At 46.4% G+C, this 17,538-nt stretch overlaps 1 protein-coding gene and 1 non-coding gene across 3 annotated transcripts; one reads left to right on the forward strand and one right to left on the reverse strand.

Annotated features, from left to right (window-relative positions):
• Positions 1 to 712: 712 nt before the first annotated feature.
• Positions 713 to 17,190, reverse strand: LOC122379511 (kelch domain-containing protein 4-like). 2 transcript variants are annotated; one of them, XM_043361779.1, is made up of 10 exons: positions 17,166 to 17,190; positions 5,137 to 5,300; positions 4,773 to 4,943; positions 4,188 to 4,435; positions 3,838 to 4,007; positions 3,314 to 3,463; positions 2,844 to 2,966; positions 2,125 to 2,217; positions 1,630 to 1,899; positions 713 to 1,055 (listed from the first exon to the last, which is right to left on the reverse strand). In XM_043361779.1, exons 2-10 carry the CDS (start codon positions 5,242 to 5,244, stop codon positions 847 to 849), a joined length of 1,542 nt encoding a protein of 513 aa, XP_043217714.1. In that variant the 5' UTR covers positions 5,245 to 5,300; positions 17,166 to 17,190; the 3' UTR covers positions 713 to 846. The 2 variants fall into 2 exon arrangements, with proteins under 2 accessions (XP_043217714.1, XP_043217713.1); XM_043361778.1 differs by lacking the exon at positions 17,166 to 17,190 and adding an exon at positions 16,806 to 16,985.
• Trnas-gcu lies at positions 14,554 to 14,635 on the forward strand. Its single transcript has one exon. It is a non-coding gene; the product is annotated as a tRNA-Ser (tRNA).
• Positions 17,191 to 17,538: the final 348 nt, after the last annotated feature.

Here is a 17,538-nt window from a genome sequence, read left to right on the forward strand (position 1 = left end):
CTGACCATAGGTCACCTGGGGTCAAAATTTTTACTCAAGGTGTGCAAAAGTTGTGAGAACAGGTATGCAAAATTTGGCGGCGCTACGCGCCGCCGTTTTCTCGCAATTTGCGAAAAACCACAGGGGGGGTTGAAAACAACCCCCCCCCCTGCAGTGCGCGTGTTAATCATTCGTCATAAGCACGGACTATCAGGTCATTGTCCTCTTATATCTTCGGATAAAGCCACATTGAACTAAGACTTCACTTGCAAGACATTCATTTCTACGTGATAACAGAACCAAATATCCCTAAAAAAAAAACGGGCGATGCGGGCGTTTTTTTGCGGCGGTGTTTGCGTTTTGCGGCGGACGGGCGTTTTTCGGCGGTTGGCGTGCGTGCGATGCGGGTGGTTTAGATTTTTGCGGCGTTTTTGCGTTTTTTTTTTCTGCGGTTTTCGGCGGGCGGGCGATTGTTTATTTTTTGCGAAGTTTGCGTTGGCGTTTCGGGCGTGCGTTTTGCGGTGTTTGCGTTTTGCGGCGGGCGGGCGGTTTTTCACAATTCAAGTCCCAACCTTCGGATCCGCAGTGCTGTTCGACAAGCACTGCCCGGGCCTATCCCTAAAAAAAATTAGCTGTAAATCTGTTATTACCTCTAAGCACCGAAAGTGGAAACCGATTAAACGGCGTCGAAAATAAAGGAGCCACACCAATGGTGACACCAAAACGTCAGAACTAACCTCTCCGCCTCACAAGGCGTCGTTTATTCGTAGCTCCAACATATCTTATTTGCGTGAGACATGGCAGCTCCTCATAAAAGCAGCAATACAAAACCCGCAGCATACGGCCAGTACGCTAACCTGAGCACGGTCACAAATCTTCATCCTCCATATCTCTGTCCTCCTCCTCCTCCCCTTCTTCATCATCATCTTCATCATCATCTTCGTCATCGTCGTCTTCGTCATCATCTTCACCATCATCTTCGCCGTCTTCGTCCATGCTCTCGTCGTCTGAACCCTGCCAGTCGACGTCCTTGGGCTGCTCCACCAGCGTCTTCCACTCGTCCATCTTTGACACGTCTGCAGAAACAGTGGGGATCGTCGTCAGGGCAAATTAAGCGGACAGCAAAATTAGACGCTCCAAAATGGCATGCGCCTGTTGGCCAAAACAATATGATTCCGAAAGTGACACTTAGTTATAACCATAGTGATTCTAACTTTCTAAGTGCACTTGCAATCTGCCTTTTCCGCTAGTCCCTGTGTCCGCTGGCTGCTCACTAAGCTGGTGAAAGTCAGAGCGGTCCCGTGTCACCTGCTGTTAACTCACCGAGGTGATAGAAGTATGAGAGCCGTCCTGTGTCATTCTGATTACTCACCGAGCTGGCAGAACTCGGGGAGAGGTCCTGTGTTTTCTGCTACTCACCGAGCTGGTAGAAGTCGGGGAGAGGTCCTGTGTTTTCTGCTACTCACCGAGCTGGTAGAAGTCGGGGAGTATTGTGTTCTCTAATACCGAGCTGGTAAAAGTCTGAGAGCGGTCCTGTGCTCTGTGTTACTCACCGAGCTGATAAAAGTCTGAGAGGGACCCTGTGTTTCCTATCAACTCACCGAGCTGGTAGAAGTCTGAGAGCGGCCCTGTGTTACTCTGATAACTCACCGAGCTGGTAGAAGTCTGAGAGCGTCACCTCGACGCTGCCCCGCTCCACCTGTCCGCCGTAGAGGAACAGCTGGCTGCCGCGGGCGGCCAGGCCGGCGCGGGCGCGCGCGCACGGCCCCGCCGCCGGCGCCGCCTCCTCGTCCTCGGCTATGGCCATGGCCTCCAGCTCCTCCGCCGGGTCGTCCTCGGCGCCGGCGGCCGGCGGCGCGTCCTGGTCGGCCCGCCGCCGCCGCCGCCGCCGCGTCCGGTCGCGCTTCCCGGATAGCGACACTGACGGGGGAGGGCGTTACAATCGTACTGCCGCTGTGTGCTCATTTTCTCAAGTAACAGCCAACTATAACTACCTGGGAATTCTAGCCTTAAAGGTAGGCGAGGAGCACAACGTGTACCTCTATGTTTCAATGTAAGTACGTGCATTCATTTAGTGCAGCAAGTTCGATATTATGGGGGAGTGCCACAAAAGCAGGGATTCAGCCATTTCACAGCAGTACTGACCGGTGCGCCAGACGCCCTTGGCCACGTCCAACGAGTACATGTCGTTGAAGAAGGTGCCGCTCAGGGCGTCGTCCTCCTCGTCGTCCTTCACACCTGTCGAATGGAGAAGTAGCATAGGTCAGGACACGACTCGCACAATGCGATAGCCGTCCGACTGGGCAGATTAGCTCAGAGGGACCGGGTAACAGACGATACCACAAGTACTCTCGCTGCCTGATATCAATTACAATATGGCTCTCCTGAACTGTGTTCTGTCATTAAACAAAATTGGTCTCAAAAGCCAGTCAATTGGATCATTGGCAGGGAGGTCATAAGATGGACCGAATAGTGGGAAAGTCGTCAACTACCTATGGCTCGTAAGACACTCTGGGGTAGTCGAGCACATCGAACACTGTTGGAGGTGGCAGCACCATCGAGTTGACAGGTTGGCAGAGCATTATAAGAGAGGATCGACGGGAATCGCATGCCATTCTGTGTTTAATCTGATTGTATTTATGATATCCAAAGGACGGGAAAAGATGATATGATATCCGTCTATCAAAATCGCTCCCGCGCCCACAGAACAGGACGGGCCAGACCCTCCCCCTTCCGAGACCGCCCCCCCCCCCCCCCGCAGGTACGGGAGTAGTCGACTCTCACCTCCGAAGAAGAGGGCGGTACGGGAGTAGTTGACTCTCACCTCCGAAGAAGAGGGCGGTACGGGAGTAGTCGACTCTCACCTCCGAAGAAGAGGGCGCTGTCACCGCGCACCAGGCAGCCGCTCATGCCGCTCCGCTCGGACGGCTTGGCGCCGCTCTGTTTCACAGCCGTCCACCGCCACCGGGTCAGGGTGAGGTCGTGCTCTGAAACAGGGGGTCGGCGTCAGTTCATACGGCAGCAACCGCGAGTCAGCTCTGAAACAGCTCTGGTCGAGCTCTTAAACAGAGGGCCAGGGTCAGGGGCAGGGTTGGATAGTGCTCTGGAATACAGCACACATACAGGCAGAGGTCAGCAGTCAGCACAGCCACAGACTGACAACCAGACGTGTAATTAGACGAAAACAGAACCCAAACCGGCCAGCACAAATAAAAAGACAGCAGACAGCTGCACTCGGCACTCAGCACAGATGGATCACATTCTCTCGATATCTGGCCATTGCCTTCTCACTATGCTGTGTCCACCGACCAGTTCCTCGACCCGCTCTACTCACTGTCCGGCGTCAGCAGGTACATGTCGCTGAACGTGGTGCCCCGCTCCACGTTCTTCTTCACCTTCTCCTTGCAGTAGCCGCCGTACACCAGGATACGGCCGTCGGACAGAGCCAGCATCGTGACGCTCGAGCGCGGCGACGGTCCTTGGCCTGCCGGGCACCCAACACAGAACGGTCAGAGGGACGGGACCCTGATCTGGCGTGGTCGCGGCGGGACGGAGAGCCGAGTAGACAGCACTGTAATTGGCACGTCAAGACGTTCACTGATTGAAGTTTTTTTTTTTTGTTTTTTTTTTTTAATACAAGATACACATACAAGTGGAGAGCAGCGATGCTCTCGTTTAGGTACGGTAGAAATTAGTAGTAACAAATAGATTGAAAGTTAGTGACCTTACATTGACAACATATTTCCCTAGCCTCTGAAGCTACCTCATTTATATCTATTCTCAACCTAACTGTGCAAAGAGCCGGACCATGGTCGCAACCGTGTCTCAGATCCAGCCCGACCCCAGCCGGCCACTGACCGGTGACTTCCAGTTTGCGCCACTGTCGCCGCTCCAGATCCAGCGCGTGCACGTCGTTGAAGTACTGGAAGCTCTGCAGGTTGTCATGGAAACCGCCAAACACCACCAGGTGTTTTTGCACGTACACCATCCGGTGGCCGCTGCGAGCCGATGGGGCGGCGCCCTGTGCACTGCCGACACAGGGCACAAAGCACACATGGTCATACGCGGGCAGAGCTGTAGGCTGCACACAAGGCACACAGACATGGGCGAATTAAAATAGTATTGCTCTGCGTGATTCAATGCCTAATTACGGTTAGAAGCTAACTCACTAAGTTGAATAAAAAGCACCTGGCGCAGCACTAACCTACCTGACCTTCTCCCAGCGTTTGTCGGCGATGTGCAGACACCAGAGGTCGCGGTAGTGGTGGAACTGCTCGCCGCTGGGCGCCGAAAACTCGCCGGCGAACATCCACATCTGTCCGCCGCCCAGCGGCACCGAGACGGCCGCGTGGCCACAGCGGGGCGGCGGGCCGCGCGGGTACTGCAGGAGCCGCCAGCAGGCCGGCCGGCCGGCCGCCGCGCACCGGTACTGGTACAGATCGCCGTACACGGCCGTCTGTAAACATAGAGCGGTACCTACTGGTAGAGACAGCAGCGGTACTGGTACAAGTCGCCGTACACGGCCGTCTGTAAACATACAGCGGTACTGTGGTAGAGTACAGTCACACTGGTACTGGTACAGCTCGCCGTACACGGCCGTCTGAAAACGCAGCGTTACCTACTGGCACAGACACACACACATACCAGTACTATAAATCAATATAATCAATACAATAGCAACGTTCGGCGATCGTTTCAAGACGTGTAATTGGCCAGGTCGGGGTGTGCCCCGTGTGTGGGAGGTGACCACTGACCAGACATGTATTGGTGTCCGCCGGCGCCTCGCCCCTCACCTGTTTTCCGTTGTAGTACTCGCCGCCGTACAGGAAGAGCTCATCGCGCTCCGGGTGCGCGCACAGACTGAAACTGGAGCGCGCCTCGGGCGGCGGACAGACCGTCTCTGAGACCTCCTTCTGGAGCTCGTGCTGCGCCGCCAGACGCACCACCATCTGCTCGACGCTCTCCTGCGGGAGGGGTACGGCGAGGGAGCGCGGTCAGAAGTCGGCGACTGCTGTCAGAATCTAACACAGACTAGCCGATTTTACAGTCTCTGAATCTCCACTCGAGATTGAGTCTCTACGTAAAATCTTTACTTCCTTAAGTTATGTTTTTTTCGAAGCACGCTTGTCCATCGTCAAGAAATAAAATTTCACTCACCTCACCCTTTTTCTTCAGTGACTTTTTCAACTTCTTCGTTAGATTCTTCTCTGTCTTTGCGGCAGTTTTCTCCATTCCCTGGCCCTTCTTCTTATCTTTCTTCCCCATGGCTCAGTTTCTTTGGGTCAGGACTTCCTGCTGATAGTTAGTTCCTGTTGCCGAGCCTTAAACAGAGCGACCAGAATGCACGGTAACTGAGTTGAGCTCTGAAGAAAATAACCAGGTTTGGCTAAGCACTCCGGGAGATCAGAGGATTTAGCAACAGGTGCTCGCAGTAAAACTGCATTCCTGAGCGGATAGGGCGATATGTCCATATGTAAAACGGTGTAAAAAGGAAACATGCTTTACAGTTTCCTGATCAGCCCAGTTCAAGTTCAACCCAGTTTAAGCAAATATTCGGCATCAAATGTGACGTCATCATTCATTTGTAAATGTTTGCAGGGATTCATACACAATGCACATATCAATCAGAAGTTTAAATGAAAGCAAATGGAGAAACGAACTTTTTTAGGATGCCAGAAACAATAGGGATTGATGCAAAAAAAAAATGATGGGAAGTTTCCAATCTACAGTACAACAAAACTGACCAGCCTAAAGCCAGACATTGATAGCATGTAAGTCAAATAAATAACCCTTATCAAACCCACATCACAGGATAGAACCCATTAATTTTAGAGCATTGAACAGCATTAGCATAGAGCATTTATCCGTGTAGCACTGATCTGTTCTGTTGAGCTCGTGAATATTCATCAGTGACTTTTCTAAGAATCATCGAAACGTTAGGATTCGCTGAAAATGCCTGTTTCTTTGGCCAGGGTCGACAGTCATTGGAGGCTATTGCCAGGACGACACTGGCCATATTCAAGTCCACCGGCTAGCCGTGGTAACACGAAGCAGCCCATCAGTAGAAAATGATAACAACTGAATACAAAAAAAGAAGGCAGTGACATACCCAAACGGCAGTAGCGATATATTTTTAGACCCCCCCCCCCCTCGCCGTTCGGTCCCAGACCAAGGCTTCGCGAAAAAACGAGCGTGTTCCCTGTGACGAGAAAAAAAAAACGATGATACCGAGTTTTGAGATGAGATCCTAGATCATTAGCTAACCTTCCAAGTCAGGTCAATGACCCCAAGTCGGGAAAATTGGGACCTGCTGAAAGGTCTCTGAGGGGTCCTGATTTCGAATTTCATGGTAGTTTTGATCATAGATGACGTATTCATGCAGTTGGGGTAGGTCAGGCCGGGTCAAGTCAGGTCAACCAGTAGGCGTCCTGATGGCTATCCATACTCTTAACTGTTAGGAGTTGACCACCACTGACAGCTTCTTAACTGGTGTTGGATGGGCACCAAAACTGCTTATGTAAAGTTCAAATATGTGCAAAATTCGAAACCAAACTACCAGCAACCATGTGAAACTCGAAAAAGTGAGCCAGGGTCATATGAACTCAATGGCCTTGACCAGACCTTCCCATGACATTGAAACCCACCATAATGCATGGGACAAGCAGCGTTTTACATGTTAGCATGTAATTGTATACAGGGTTACTTTTACAGGAAAAGTTGAGAGGGGGAATAAAGTTCGGGGCAAAGGCGGATCCAGGGGCATCTGAAAGGGGGGTGGGCGGCAATACCATTAGGTTTTTCGTTAGGATGGAGCCCGCAGAACCTTACCTACCCCCAAATCCTATTCTTTCCTCGGGTTTCAGCCACTTTATTTTGGAAGGTTGCCAAAAAATAATTTTGCTAAAAAATATACCTACGCACCTACCTTGGCTGTAAGGGGCGGGGGAGGTCCCAACTTGACTGCGCCCTTGCAAATGCCAATCAGTAGTATCAACCTATCAGTGGTATCAATAACTAGTAGGTATACCCCGGCCAAACATTAAGTAACGCCTTTCTAAAGAGAGAGGTTAATCCGCGCCCTGATTGGGGGTCATTTTGGCCCCATGTGGGTTTTCTTGAAAAGCGAAAAACGGCGGCGCGCAGCGCCGCCAAATTTTTAGTACCTTACCGGGCATCAATTTGAAACCTTCGCACAAAATTTCAAGTCTTAGGTCACCTTAGGTCAGGAGTAATTGATGTCAAACTGTTCGAGCAAAAATGAGCAAAAAACATGAAATTCTTAAACGCTCACAAAAGCTACAGTTAACGAGCAATTCCAAAGTTCTTTGTGTGGTCGTGTATGTAGAGAAACGACGGCGCTACAAAACTGCAACCTCTACAACTACAAGGTGGGCAGTGATATCCGAACAAAAACTAATGAAGCACAAAACTTGAATTATTACTATTAGTATTAGTGAGCAGTGAAAGTTCCATTGGGAAAGCCGGCTGTGATGAGGTACTTTTTTTTGCGCCCTGCTCTGCATGCAAAGCAGATGAACGTGAATGCTGCATAAAGAGAAAAGTCATTTATTACTCAAAGCTTTGATGCCTATGGGACAAAAATAACGTTGTTTTTCCTTCAATGATTCCGGTTTGGAGGATGGTTAAACACGGCCATTGTCATATTGGGACAAAAAATTTAGATGTCTGGCCTTGGCGTCGATGAAAAAGTGAAAATAATCGTGAATAAATGGGTCGTTTCTGAGAAAGAACACAGAATATAAAAGGGGGTCCAAAAGGGGGTCACCTTCTTTTTGCGTCAAAGGAGGGGCCATGGCCCATTGCCCCCCTCCCCCTGTATCCACCCTTGGTTCGGAGAGGTAATCCCGTCCCCCGCCGGTTTCTACGCCGACGCCTGTACCGATATGTCAGTGATTGCGAAAAGACGGAAGAGACAAGACAAGAGACGGTCCCACCGACTATCCGATCGGTATCGGGTCAAATCTGGAGTTCCTGCTGCACTGAACGTAAAATGGTTGGATGGAACCGAAAATTGAAAATTAATAATTATCTTAACGCCAGCAACGTTGATTGATGACGAGAATCTGATTAACGATGACTATAGAATCTGAATAGCGAATTGATTGAAAATGGGCTCCAAAATATATTTGAAAGGGGGAAATTCCCCCTTCCCTCCCTAGCCGTTCAGACACGATTTGAAAGGGGGAGCGGAATTTTCGAAGGGGGGAAATTCCCCTCTTCCCCCCTTTAAAAGTAACCCTGATTGTATATAATCACAAAAGTCTGAAAACGCACGGAGAATGTGCGCCGACATACGGATGCGCCGAATCGCAATTCCTACCTGAAATTGTTTCGAGAAACAGGTTACAGGTCAAAGGTCATCTAGGTCAGAGTTACGAAAATTTACAAGATGTGTAAAATCGATCAACTCGAAGGCAATGAAATTATCGCCATAATCGACCGCTTTTTCCGCGAGTTATTCGCGAAAACCGAGATGAGTCAATCCGACCAAGCCCGTGACGCGCCATGCCGGGAGCAGTGTTTGAACACTCCCAGCCCCGCCCCCCTCCTTGCAGTTTTTCACGAATACATATCTTAAATACCGCCGTTTTAGCAGACCTTATCATACATCTATTCTGCACATGTGAAAATTACACTGCTCTTTCAAGGTAAGGTCACCAGGTAATGTCGTGACCTTCCCCACCCCAAAAGTTTTAATGTTTGCCGATTAACCGATCGTTTTGAACCTTTTAACGTAATGAGGGTAGTGGTATGTATGGAATGTATATCCCAGAATACTGTTATCGGTAACCTAAGGTCAGGTCCAAAAAAAGGGGTCCAAGTCATTTTGGACCCCCGTTTGCACGTGCGCACGTGCAGAATCCCGCTTCCAGATCTCAGGAACGGCTGGGCCGATTGCGTTCAAATTTGGCACACCGCTAGCGACCGGTTAGAAGGGTGCTTTGCACAAGCCCGTTGGAAGTACCCTCTCGCCCTTCCGCAGGTGTAGGGCTCACTATCTCGCTCGCTCGTTCTTCGCCCAAAAGGCGTTTTACTGGTAGGTAAACATTTTTTTTCATGCACTAACTAATCTACAAAATAGTCCGCCGCCCATGAACAGACGACCAGGAGTGTCCACCCACGGTCCCGCACGACCACAGAACCATACGTTAACACCAAAAACAAAAATATGCAAGTCGTGACACTCCCTGCTAAGAAAAGGAAAATAACAAAAAAAGAAGCGAAAAACCTGTGCAGCCAAATACAGATGCAAGTATTGTTATGAGTCATGCATACAGGGGGCGGAAAGAAATCAAAGCTAAAAATAGCTTTGACTAGACACTACGTTTTTTTTTGTTTTTTTTTCTTCAGTACCTATACATTCATACCTTGGTTAGTTACACATTCGTACAGGGAGTTGGAACAATCACACAAGGACATGGGTATAAGCCGGTAGCATGCAGATCAAAAGGTCGGTGTCGGTTCCTGGTCAGGTTTCAGCATGGTCAAGTGCCCACCGAAATAGGCCACCCAGCTAAGCAAGCTTGTTGCTGGGCGAGCCTAACTCGGCAGGCGGGGTAGATGAGGGGCGAGTTATTCTAATATTGCTTTCTCTATCGGAGATAGAGACCACTACGGTATCTAAAACTTCTAGGACTTCCTCTTGCGGCAGGCGCAAAAAAAATAATCCACAAACGCACATACACAACATAGACGGCACATGACACATTGATACAATACAAAGAAAGTGATACACATATAACCAAAACGGCAAACGACACTACCATAGGTACACAAATAATCAGTGGGTAATACCAAAATATTCCATTTTGGTATGACTGTAAAAACGGAACACTGAAATGTACCACCTCTCTCTCTCCTCAACTGATTTAACAAGACACTACTGAGAAAAAAAAAACAGGACAGAAAAAATAGAAATAGTAGAAATGGAACGCAGACTAGCCCCACGTCCCCGGCGGCAGGCGCCGAGGGCCGGCTATCCGACCCCGACGGACCTATGCGGCAAACACAGCACCTCGACGCCCGCCGCGCAAGGTCGCAGGGCCATGAGGGCCTTCCTACCAGGATATCAGTAAGAATCTAAGGTAAGGTTAGGTGCATATGAATATCAGTACGAGTCTAAAAGAGAACCTCTTATTATATTTTTTAGCTGTCTTTTGGATGCCGGAATTGTCTGTATGTTCGGAAACATAGGACTGATTATTTGGTTCCAGAGCCTGGGACCAGCCCATCGTATCGTGTGTGTACGGTATAGTTTTTCAGTGAACATTTCATTGAAATGATGAGCTGAGCGCGTGACTCGGTCTGGTTCAGCTAAGGTAAAAAAGTTATCTAGGGATGTGGGCAAAGTTTCATTTAGCTTACGATGCAGTAAAAGTAATGATTGCTGTTTACCGATGTCGGTAAGACGAAGCAGCTTCAGCTTTTTAAAAATAGGGGCAGTGTGAGCAAGCCTCTCACTACCATCAATCAACCTAATGACTCGTTTTTGTAGGGTTTGTAGTTTGGTGATGCTAGTACTGTAAGTATTACTAAAGATCATGCAACAATAGTTCACATACGGTAAGAAAAGGGCATTGTATAGCAGCAGCAACTGTTTACTGGTAACAAAATACCGGACTCTGCTTATAAGTCCGACATTTCGGCTAAGTATCTTGGTGAGGTGAGCAATGTGCGATTTCCATCGCATGTCGTCATCTATATACATACCTAGGTATTTCACTGTTTTAACAAACTTGATGTTGTTACCAGTAAGGGAGACGGTTATTGTTATTTTATTGCGCGAGTTATTGTAAAGCTGACAAAATGTTTTGTCTGTATTGATTGAAAGTTGGTTTGCTGCAAACCAATCTGAAATTTTAGGCACAATGTTATTTATCCGTGACTGCAGTTGTCGCTCATCTTTCCCTTCAACGAAAATTGCTGTGTCATCTGCATACAAATATGCATTAAAATTGGGAGATATTGAAGGGAAGTCATTAATGTAAATAAGAAAGAGGAGTGGTCCTAAAATCGATCCCTGTGGCACACCGATATCGATGGGAATGAGGCTAGATCGTGAGTGATCTATCTCGACACACTGTGTACGGTCCTGTAAATATGATTTAATCATCATATGAGCCTGCCCACGAATGCCATACCTATATAGCTTTTGTAGTAAAATATTCACATTTACAGTATCGAAAGCTTTGCGGAGGTCTAGGTAAATGCCACATACAACTTTGCCTGCTTCAAATGCTTCAGTGATCTTATCTTGCACCAAAAGGATGGGCATATATGTGCTCATGTCTTTCCTAAACCCAAATTGATAGCTACTTATAATTTCGTTACTATCGAAATAGTACTCTAATCTATTATATATTATTTTTTCTAGTATTTTAGACAAAAAAGGCAAGATACTGATAGGTCGGTAGTTTGAGAACCTGTCTTTACTACCTGTTTTATAAATTGGCTTGATAACTGCTCTTTTCAGGCCGGATGGAAACATGCCTTGGCGTAAGCAAAGGTTAAAAAAGAAGACAAGCTGCCTTAATATTGCACGGAATGTCGATTTAAAAATACGAGCATTGATACCATCAATTCCATCGCCAACATTATTTGTGTTAGTAATAATGTTTTCCAGTTCAATCTCGTTTATGTCTTCAAAGTGTGAAAACGTATTTCCTATTTCATTAGGAATGTTAGCAATGGGGTCAATGTCGCTTGGGGGTATGTTATCTTTAAGTTTTATACCGACGTTAGCAAAATATGTGTTGAAAGATTCGGCAATGTTCTCAGCACCAGTCACCACATCCTCATTAGTTTTAAAAGTATGCGGAAGCCTGTGCTGTGGTACATTTCCTTTAGTCATTTCATTTAAAATTTGCCATGTTTCTCTCGGACCAGAATCTTTCAGAGCATTCTGGTAATACGTTTTCTTAGCGTTCCGAAGAACCTGTGTGAAAACATGAAAGTACTCATTCGCAAAATTACACGTCTTTCCTAAACCCAAATTGATAGCTACTTATAATTTCGTTACTATCGAAATAGTACTCTAATCTATTATATATTATTTTTTCTAGTATTTTAGACAAAAAAGGCAAGATACTGATAGGTCGGTAGTTTGAGAACCTGTCTTTACTACCTGTTTTATAAATTGGCTTGATAACTGCTCTTTTCAGGCCGGATGGAAACATGCCTTGGCGTAAGCAAAGGTTAAAAAAGAAGACAAGCTGCCTTAATATTGCACGGAATGTCGATTTAAAAATACGAGCATTGATACCATCAATTCCATCGCCAACATTATTTGTGTTAGTAATAATGTTTTCCAGTTCAATCTCGTTTATGTCTTCAAAGTGTGAAAACGTATTTCCTATTTCATTAGGAATGTTAGCAATGGGGTCAATGTCGCTTGGGGGTATGTTATCTTTAAGTTTTATACCGACGTTAGCAAAATATGTGTTGAAAGATTCGGCAATGTTCTCAGCACCAGTCACCACATCCTCATTAGTTTTAAAAGTATGCGGAAGCCTGTGCTGTGGTACATTTCCTTTAGTCATTTCATTTAAAATTTGCCATGTTTCTCTCGGACCAGAATCTTTCAGAGCATTCTGGTAATACGTTTTCTTAGCGTTCCGAAGAACCTGTGTGAAAACATGAAAGTACTCATTCGCAAAATTACACCCGTGACTCCTCTGTATACCCCTAAGATCATCTAAGGTCACGAAAATTCCCAGTACCTAGTTTTTCGATAATTTGTGATAGACATGGGTCACGGAATTTTCAGGGTACCTAAATGTATAATTCATCAACTCGAGGGTACTGAAAGTTTTGTGGCGATCTACCGCTTTTTGCGCGAGTTATTCGCGAAAACCGTTCGACCTTCTCCCCTCCCCCCTTTAACCCGCGCCCCACTGGGGTCTGCGTATAACACGCCCTACTGGGGGGGGGGGGCTATTCATAGCCCCCCCCCTCCTAACTCCGAAACTACTGGGCCGATCGTCAAAATTCAAACGGCGTCTGATAGCCCCGGAAAAACTGTCGAGCGAAACCTAATTTTATTGACCTCGAGGTCACTGATGACGTCACAGGTCAGGTCAAAGTAAAAATTATTAGCATTTTGGCTTCTTCACGTTTTGGGCTCTGGCCGCCGTCTTACAAGTCAGATCAGGCTCATTTTTGGTTCACACACTCGTGAACAGATGCTCTAGATACTCTGAGGGTACCAAACTTGTAATTTGATTTTCAGGTCAAGGTCAGGTCATCACAGGTCACGAAAATATTATATCATCCGTCGGTGACGTGACACATGTTTTATGGTCCATTTAGGCCAAACATTTCGAATTTGATGTCGTCTGTGTCATGCGAGGTCATTTTGAGTCAAATTTAGCTTAGGTCAGGTCACTTTCAGGTCAAAAAAGGTCAAATTTTGAAGTTAATGTATTTCAACAAAAAAGGTGTCTATTCGATGCAGTTTGAGCTCAGGAACACGATGGTGCTATTTATATTGGCGTACGATGTCAAATTCGTGCTGAAAAATTGATTTGAAAAATTAATAATTGTTAATTTTTTGCAATAATGTGTATAACTTGGCCATTTTTGAAGATATTTAGCTAAAACTTGCTAGAGGTAGTCATAATAATGCGTTCTATCACATATATTCCGGTTTTTTCGAAAAGTCAAAAACTTTTTGAAAAAAATGTAAAAATATAAATTTTAAATTTAATTATTTAAAATTTTCGAAATTTTCAAAATTTTGAAAATCCGAGATAGCAGTTTGATAGCGCAGTCTATTCTGAGTCCTCTCATGCAAAGAAATTGGATCTAGCTTAAAAACTGAGCTCTTGGGAGCGATTGCCGTGGTTCAATGTTTTGCGTCGAAATCGGCCGAACATGACGTCACTCTGACGTCATTTCCGGCCGACCTATGATAGGTACGAAGTTCAAATTTTGACACAATGTGTCAAATTGATGCAGCCGAAGGTACTGAAAGTTTGGCGTCGATACGTCAAGGGGTTTGGAAGTTATTGCAGAAAAACGGGAGGGGGGGCTATAAATAGCCCCCCCCCCCAGTGGGGCGCGGGTTAAGCGCGAGGGTTAAAAGGAAATAGGAATATCCAATGCGCTTTCCCCCGCGCTGTACCTAGCTTTATTCGTTCTCGAATTATGCACAGATTCGTCTAAAATTGTCGAAATAGGTCAAATTAGACTTTTGATGACGTTTTGTGACCTGACCTTTGACCTGAACTAAAAAATGACCAAGTACCTACTTTCCAAAAAAAAAATCTAACGGCATAGAAAAAAACGCTCTTTCGAACGCCGCTTGCCGCGTGCCGTTAAGTGGCACGCGAGCCGAGTAAGACGGGGGGGGGGGGAGGAGTCTGTTCGATCCGCCCCCCATCCCACCCGCCCGGCGAAGGTCGCACCCAGCACCCCGATAGCTGCGGGGTCCCCAGACCAGCTGAGCCCTATCGTGACAGCGAACCGGCGGACAATACCCGGGCGTGACGCAACAATTTCTAGAAAGGAGTAACGCCTGCCGGCGCCGTGATTCCCGCCACTCAACATGTATGTGACGAGGTGGCCGAGTGGTTAAGGCGTTGGACTGCTAATCCAATGGGGTCTCCCCGCGTGAGTTCGAATCTCATCCTCGTCGACCATTTTGATATTGCCCCACTTGCGGAGGTTCACAAAGTCCGACCAGGATGGTGCGTTGATAGGCCCATTTGAGAAGGGAGGGGAAACAAACTGACCGTGCCTGCCGCAAGTCGCTACGTGGCGAGGACCCGAATTAGAAGGGGATATTGTTCAACCCCAGCCCCCCCCCCCCCTCGCAAGGTGAGGAAATTCGGGAGCCCAGCGGGGCGCGGGTAAATGTAGAAATAGAGTGGGTAAATAACACGAGGTTGTTGCCCTTTAAAAGCGTAGAGGAGCATATTACTTCGTTTTACGCACATTTTATACATCCACTCAAATATCAGGAGTTATAAAGAAGTTCTAACCTGACTGAGCACCCTGCCAAGTGCCAACAAACTTTCAGGACAATTTACGAAGTCTTACGAAGGGCACCTCTGTCACCCACACTGTCCACAGACCACATTCACAGTTGGCCACTCAGATAGGGGTCTGGAAGCAGTAAAAAACAGAAGAAGTAAAAAATAAGATATCTGTGGCAACATTGTCAATGGGCTGGGTGTGGGTACCAGGAGTGCACTCAGCCCATTGACAATGTTGACTACTCTATCACTAAATGAAGTTATCAGCTAAGCATCACTTCCCATGCTGGAGATAAGCAAAAAGCATTATTTACTTCTCCAAATGAACCTGAAGGTGACAAGTGGCAATTGTGTCTTGCCTTATCTAGGAGAAGAGTGTACCTCAAACAGTGTAACAGGATTGCTTATGAGCCATGGTGTTGAGTGGATAATTCTAACATCAAACACTAGAATATTACCTAATCAAGCATGAAAAATGCATTTCTTAACATAAGATTAAGCTTAACTCATATTTTCATTCATTCATGTCAGAAGCAAGCAGCAGACCTAAAGGATTTCCTGAACAATTAGTTTGAACTCTAACTTCGCGAAAATTAACTTTCATTCCATAGGTAACAATACTTGGAAAATAAGTTTAAATGAATAAATACATGCATTTCTTAAATACATCTTAAGATATTTTAGCTCTACTTCCGGTAATTAGTAGTTTAGCAATAATAAATGATATTCTTCTAGTTTTATGAGTGGGAAATTATGGTAAAGTAGAGAAGAAAATGAGTGGAATAATTAAATATCCACAGCTGGATTTCATTCTTGATCCAAACATTTGACTGCCAGCACAATGCACATGAATGCAGTGCCAGGCTTGTCCCCAGCTCTGCACTTTAGCCTAGACTGCAGATCATGACACTTTTGACAAGATTTTGTCAGTGCAGAGCCCAGAGGCACTCAGCACGCAGCAGCTGTGCTGATGTCCTATACTGAAACTGTCGTCTCATGGTGTAGATTTTGAGTGGAGCAGTGCAGCCCCCAACAAGGATGAAGGAGCCATTGTGCACCACTGTGCAAGGGCAGCATTGATGAGGAAAATGATATATGAAAGACACAATGGGGTCAGCCAGGGAGCATTCATCTCTTTTGCCATGAGTACTCCAAATACATACATTTTGCAGACATAGGTGGAAGATTATGCCGAGCTGGGGATGCCCACTCATCCAATTCCAAGCCAGCTTGGCTTTATAGCCATAACAGATGGACATCAAAGTCACCACTGGGATTTGCTGAGCAAGGGCAGTTCATTGTTGGGCACCCCCAGCTCAGCAAAAGCTACCAAATATGTTTGCAGATTTTACCACAAGGTCTTGTTCAATGCATATTGCTGCAACTGTGTTGATATTGAATCCAGTTAGTGGGTGGAATTTGAAAACAGGGCACCTCGGGTGATTTGCTCAAGGCTCTTGAAATTCGCTTACACAAATCATGTGACAATTAGCCTGTGGAAGGCAGCAAAAGGGGGATTTTCTTGGCAGTCACATGACTAAATATACCCTCTGTTGCCCTGTTTTCACATTCCACTCAGTAGGTGCGGTCTGGAGCAGATGCATCGCCCAAATTGGTGTAGCTTGTTTATTCTGTTGCAATGTTAGTCTGGCATTCAGCTACATATTATCAAAGCATCTGGTGGTGCAGGTAAAGAGCAGGCAACAACTTTACCTTCCGTTAAAAACGAGTTATGAGTAGTTAAGCTATATCAAAAAAAAATCAATTTAACAACTTGAGTTTACCACCATCCATCATCAGTCGCTGGACCAGACATTTGCCAACACCTACCTGGCAGAAGTTGCAAAAGCAGCAGACTCCCTCCTTGGTTAGCTAGTTTCCTAGAATAGTAAGGTGTCCGTTTATGAATATCGCTAATGAAACCAAGACAAAAATGGACAATATAAGGCCAAATTACTCCCATAAGTCAAAATCACGCCGGCCTGCAGAGGCAGCGCTTCACACCAAGGTGGTTCTGTTCGAGATCCGTATCAGCATACATCGTACGCAGAACTCATGCAGGATAATTTTGCTTATTAGTATTTCCTGTGAACTGTGTGGATCAAATTGGAAGGTTTTTGTAAAGTCTAGTAACATACGAACATAAATCATATAATTATCCAATATTACTCCCTTTGACAAAAATATTACGTTCGGCCGGCTTGCATTCGGCAAGCATGGTTTGTTCTGTTGTCAAAGTAATAGAACAAATTTGGTGTAGTCACATGTGCGGCGAAAGTGGTGTGGGATTGCATGTCCGTCAAACTAGTAGCATCTATAGGATTCAAATTTAGGTAGGATAACGCAGGCACCCAAATTTTAACACGTTTTCATAACTTGGCTAATCTTGCAATGATATCACTTTGCAGTGTGATACCTATGAGTTTTACGGTCCGATAGCTTCGCTATCATAACCCTCGCCGGCACAGGGGGGTTGATACACCCGATACACCCCCTAAGGTTTTTACTTTTTCGCGAATAACTCGTGTAAAAAGCGGCTGATCGCGACGAAACTTTCAGCAAC

The sequence above is a fragment of the Amphibalanus amphitrite genome, unplaced genomic scaffold (genome assembly GCF_019059575.1).
Source record: "Amphibalanus amphitrite isolate SeventyFive unplaced genomic scaffold, NRLGWU_Aamphi_draft 000079F_arrow, whole genome shotgun sequence".
Classification (NCBI taxonomy): Eukaryota; Metazoa; Arthropoda; class Thecostraca; order Balanomorpha; family Balanidae; genus Amphibalanus; species Amphibalanus amphitrite.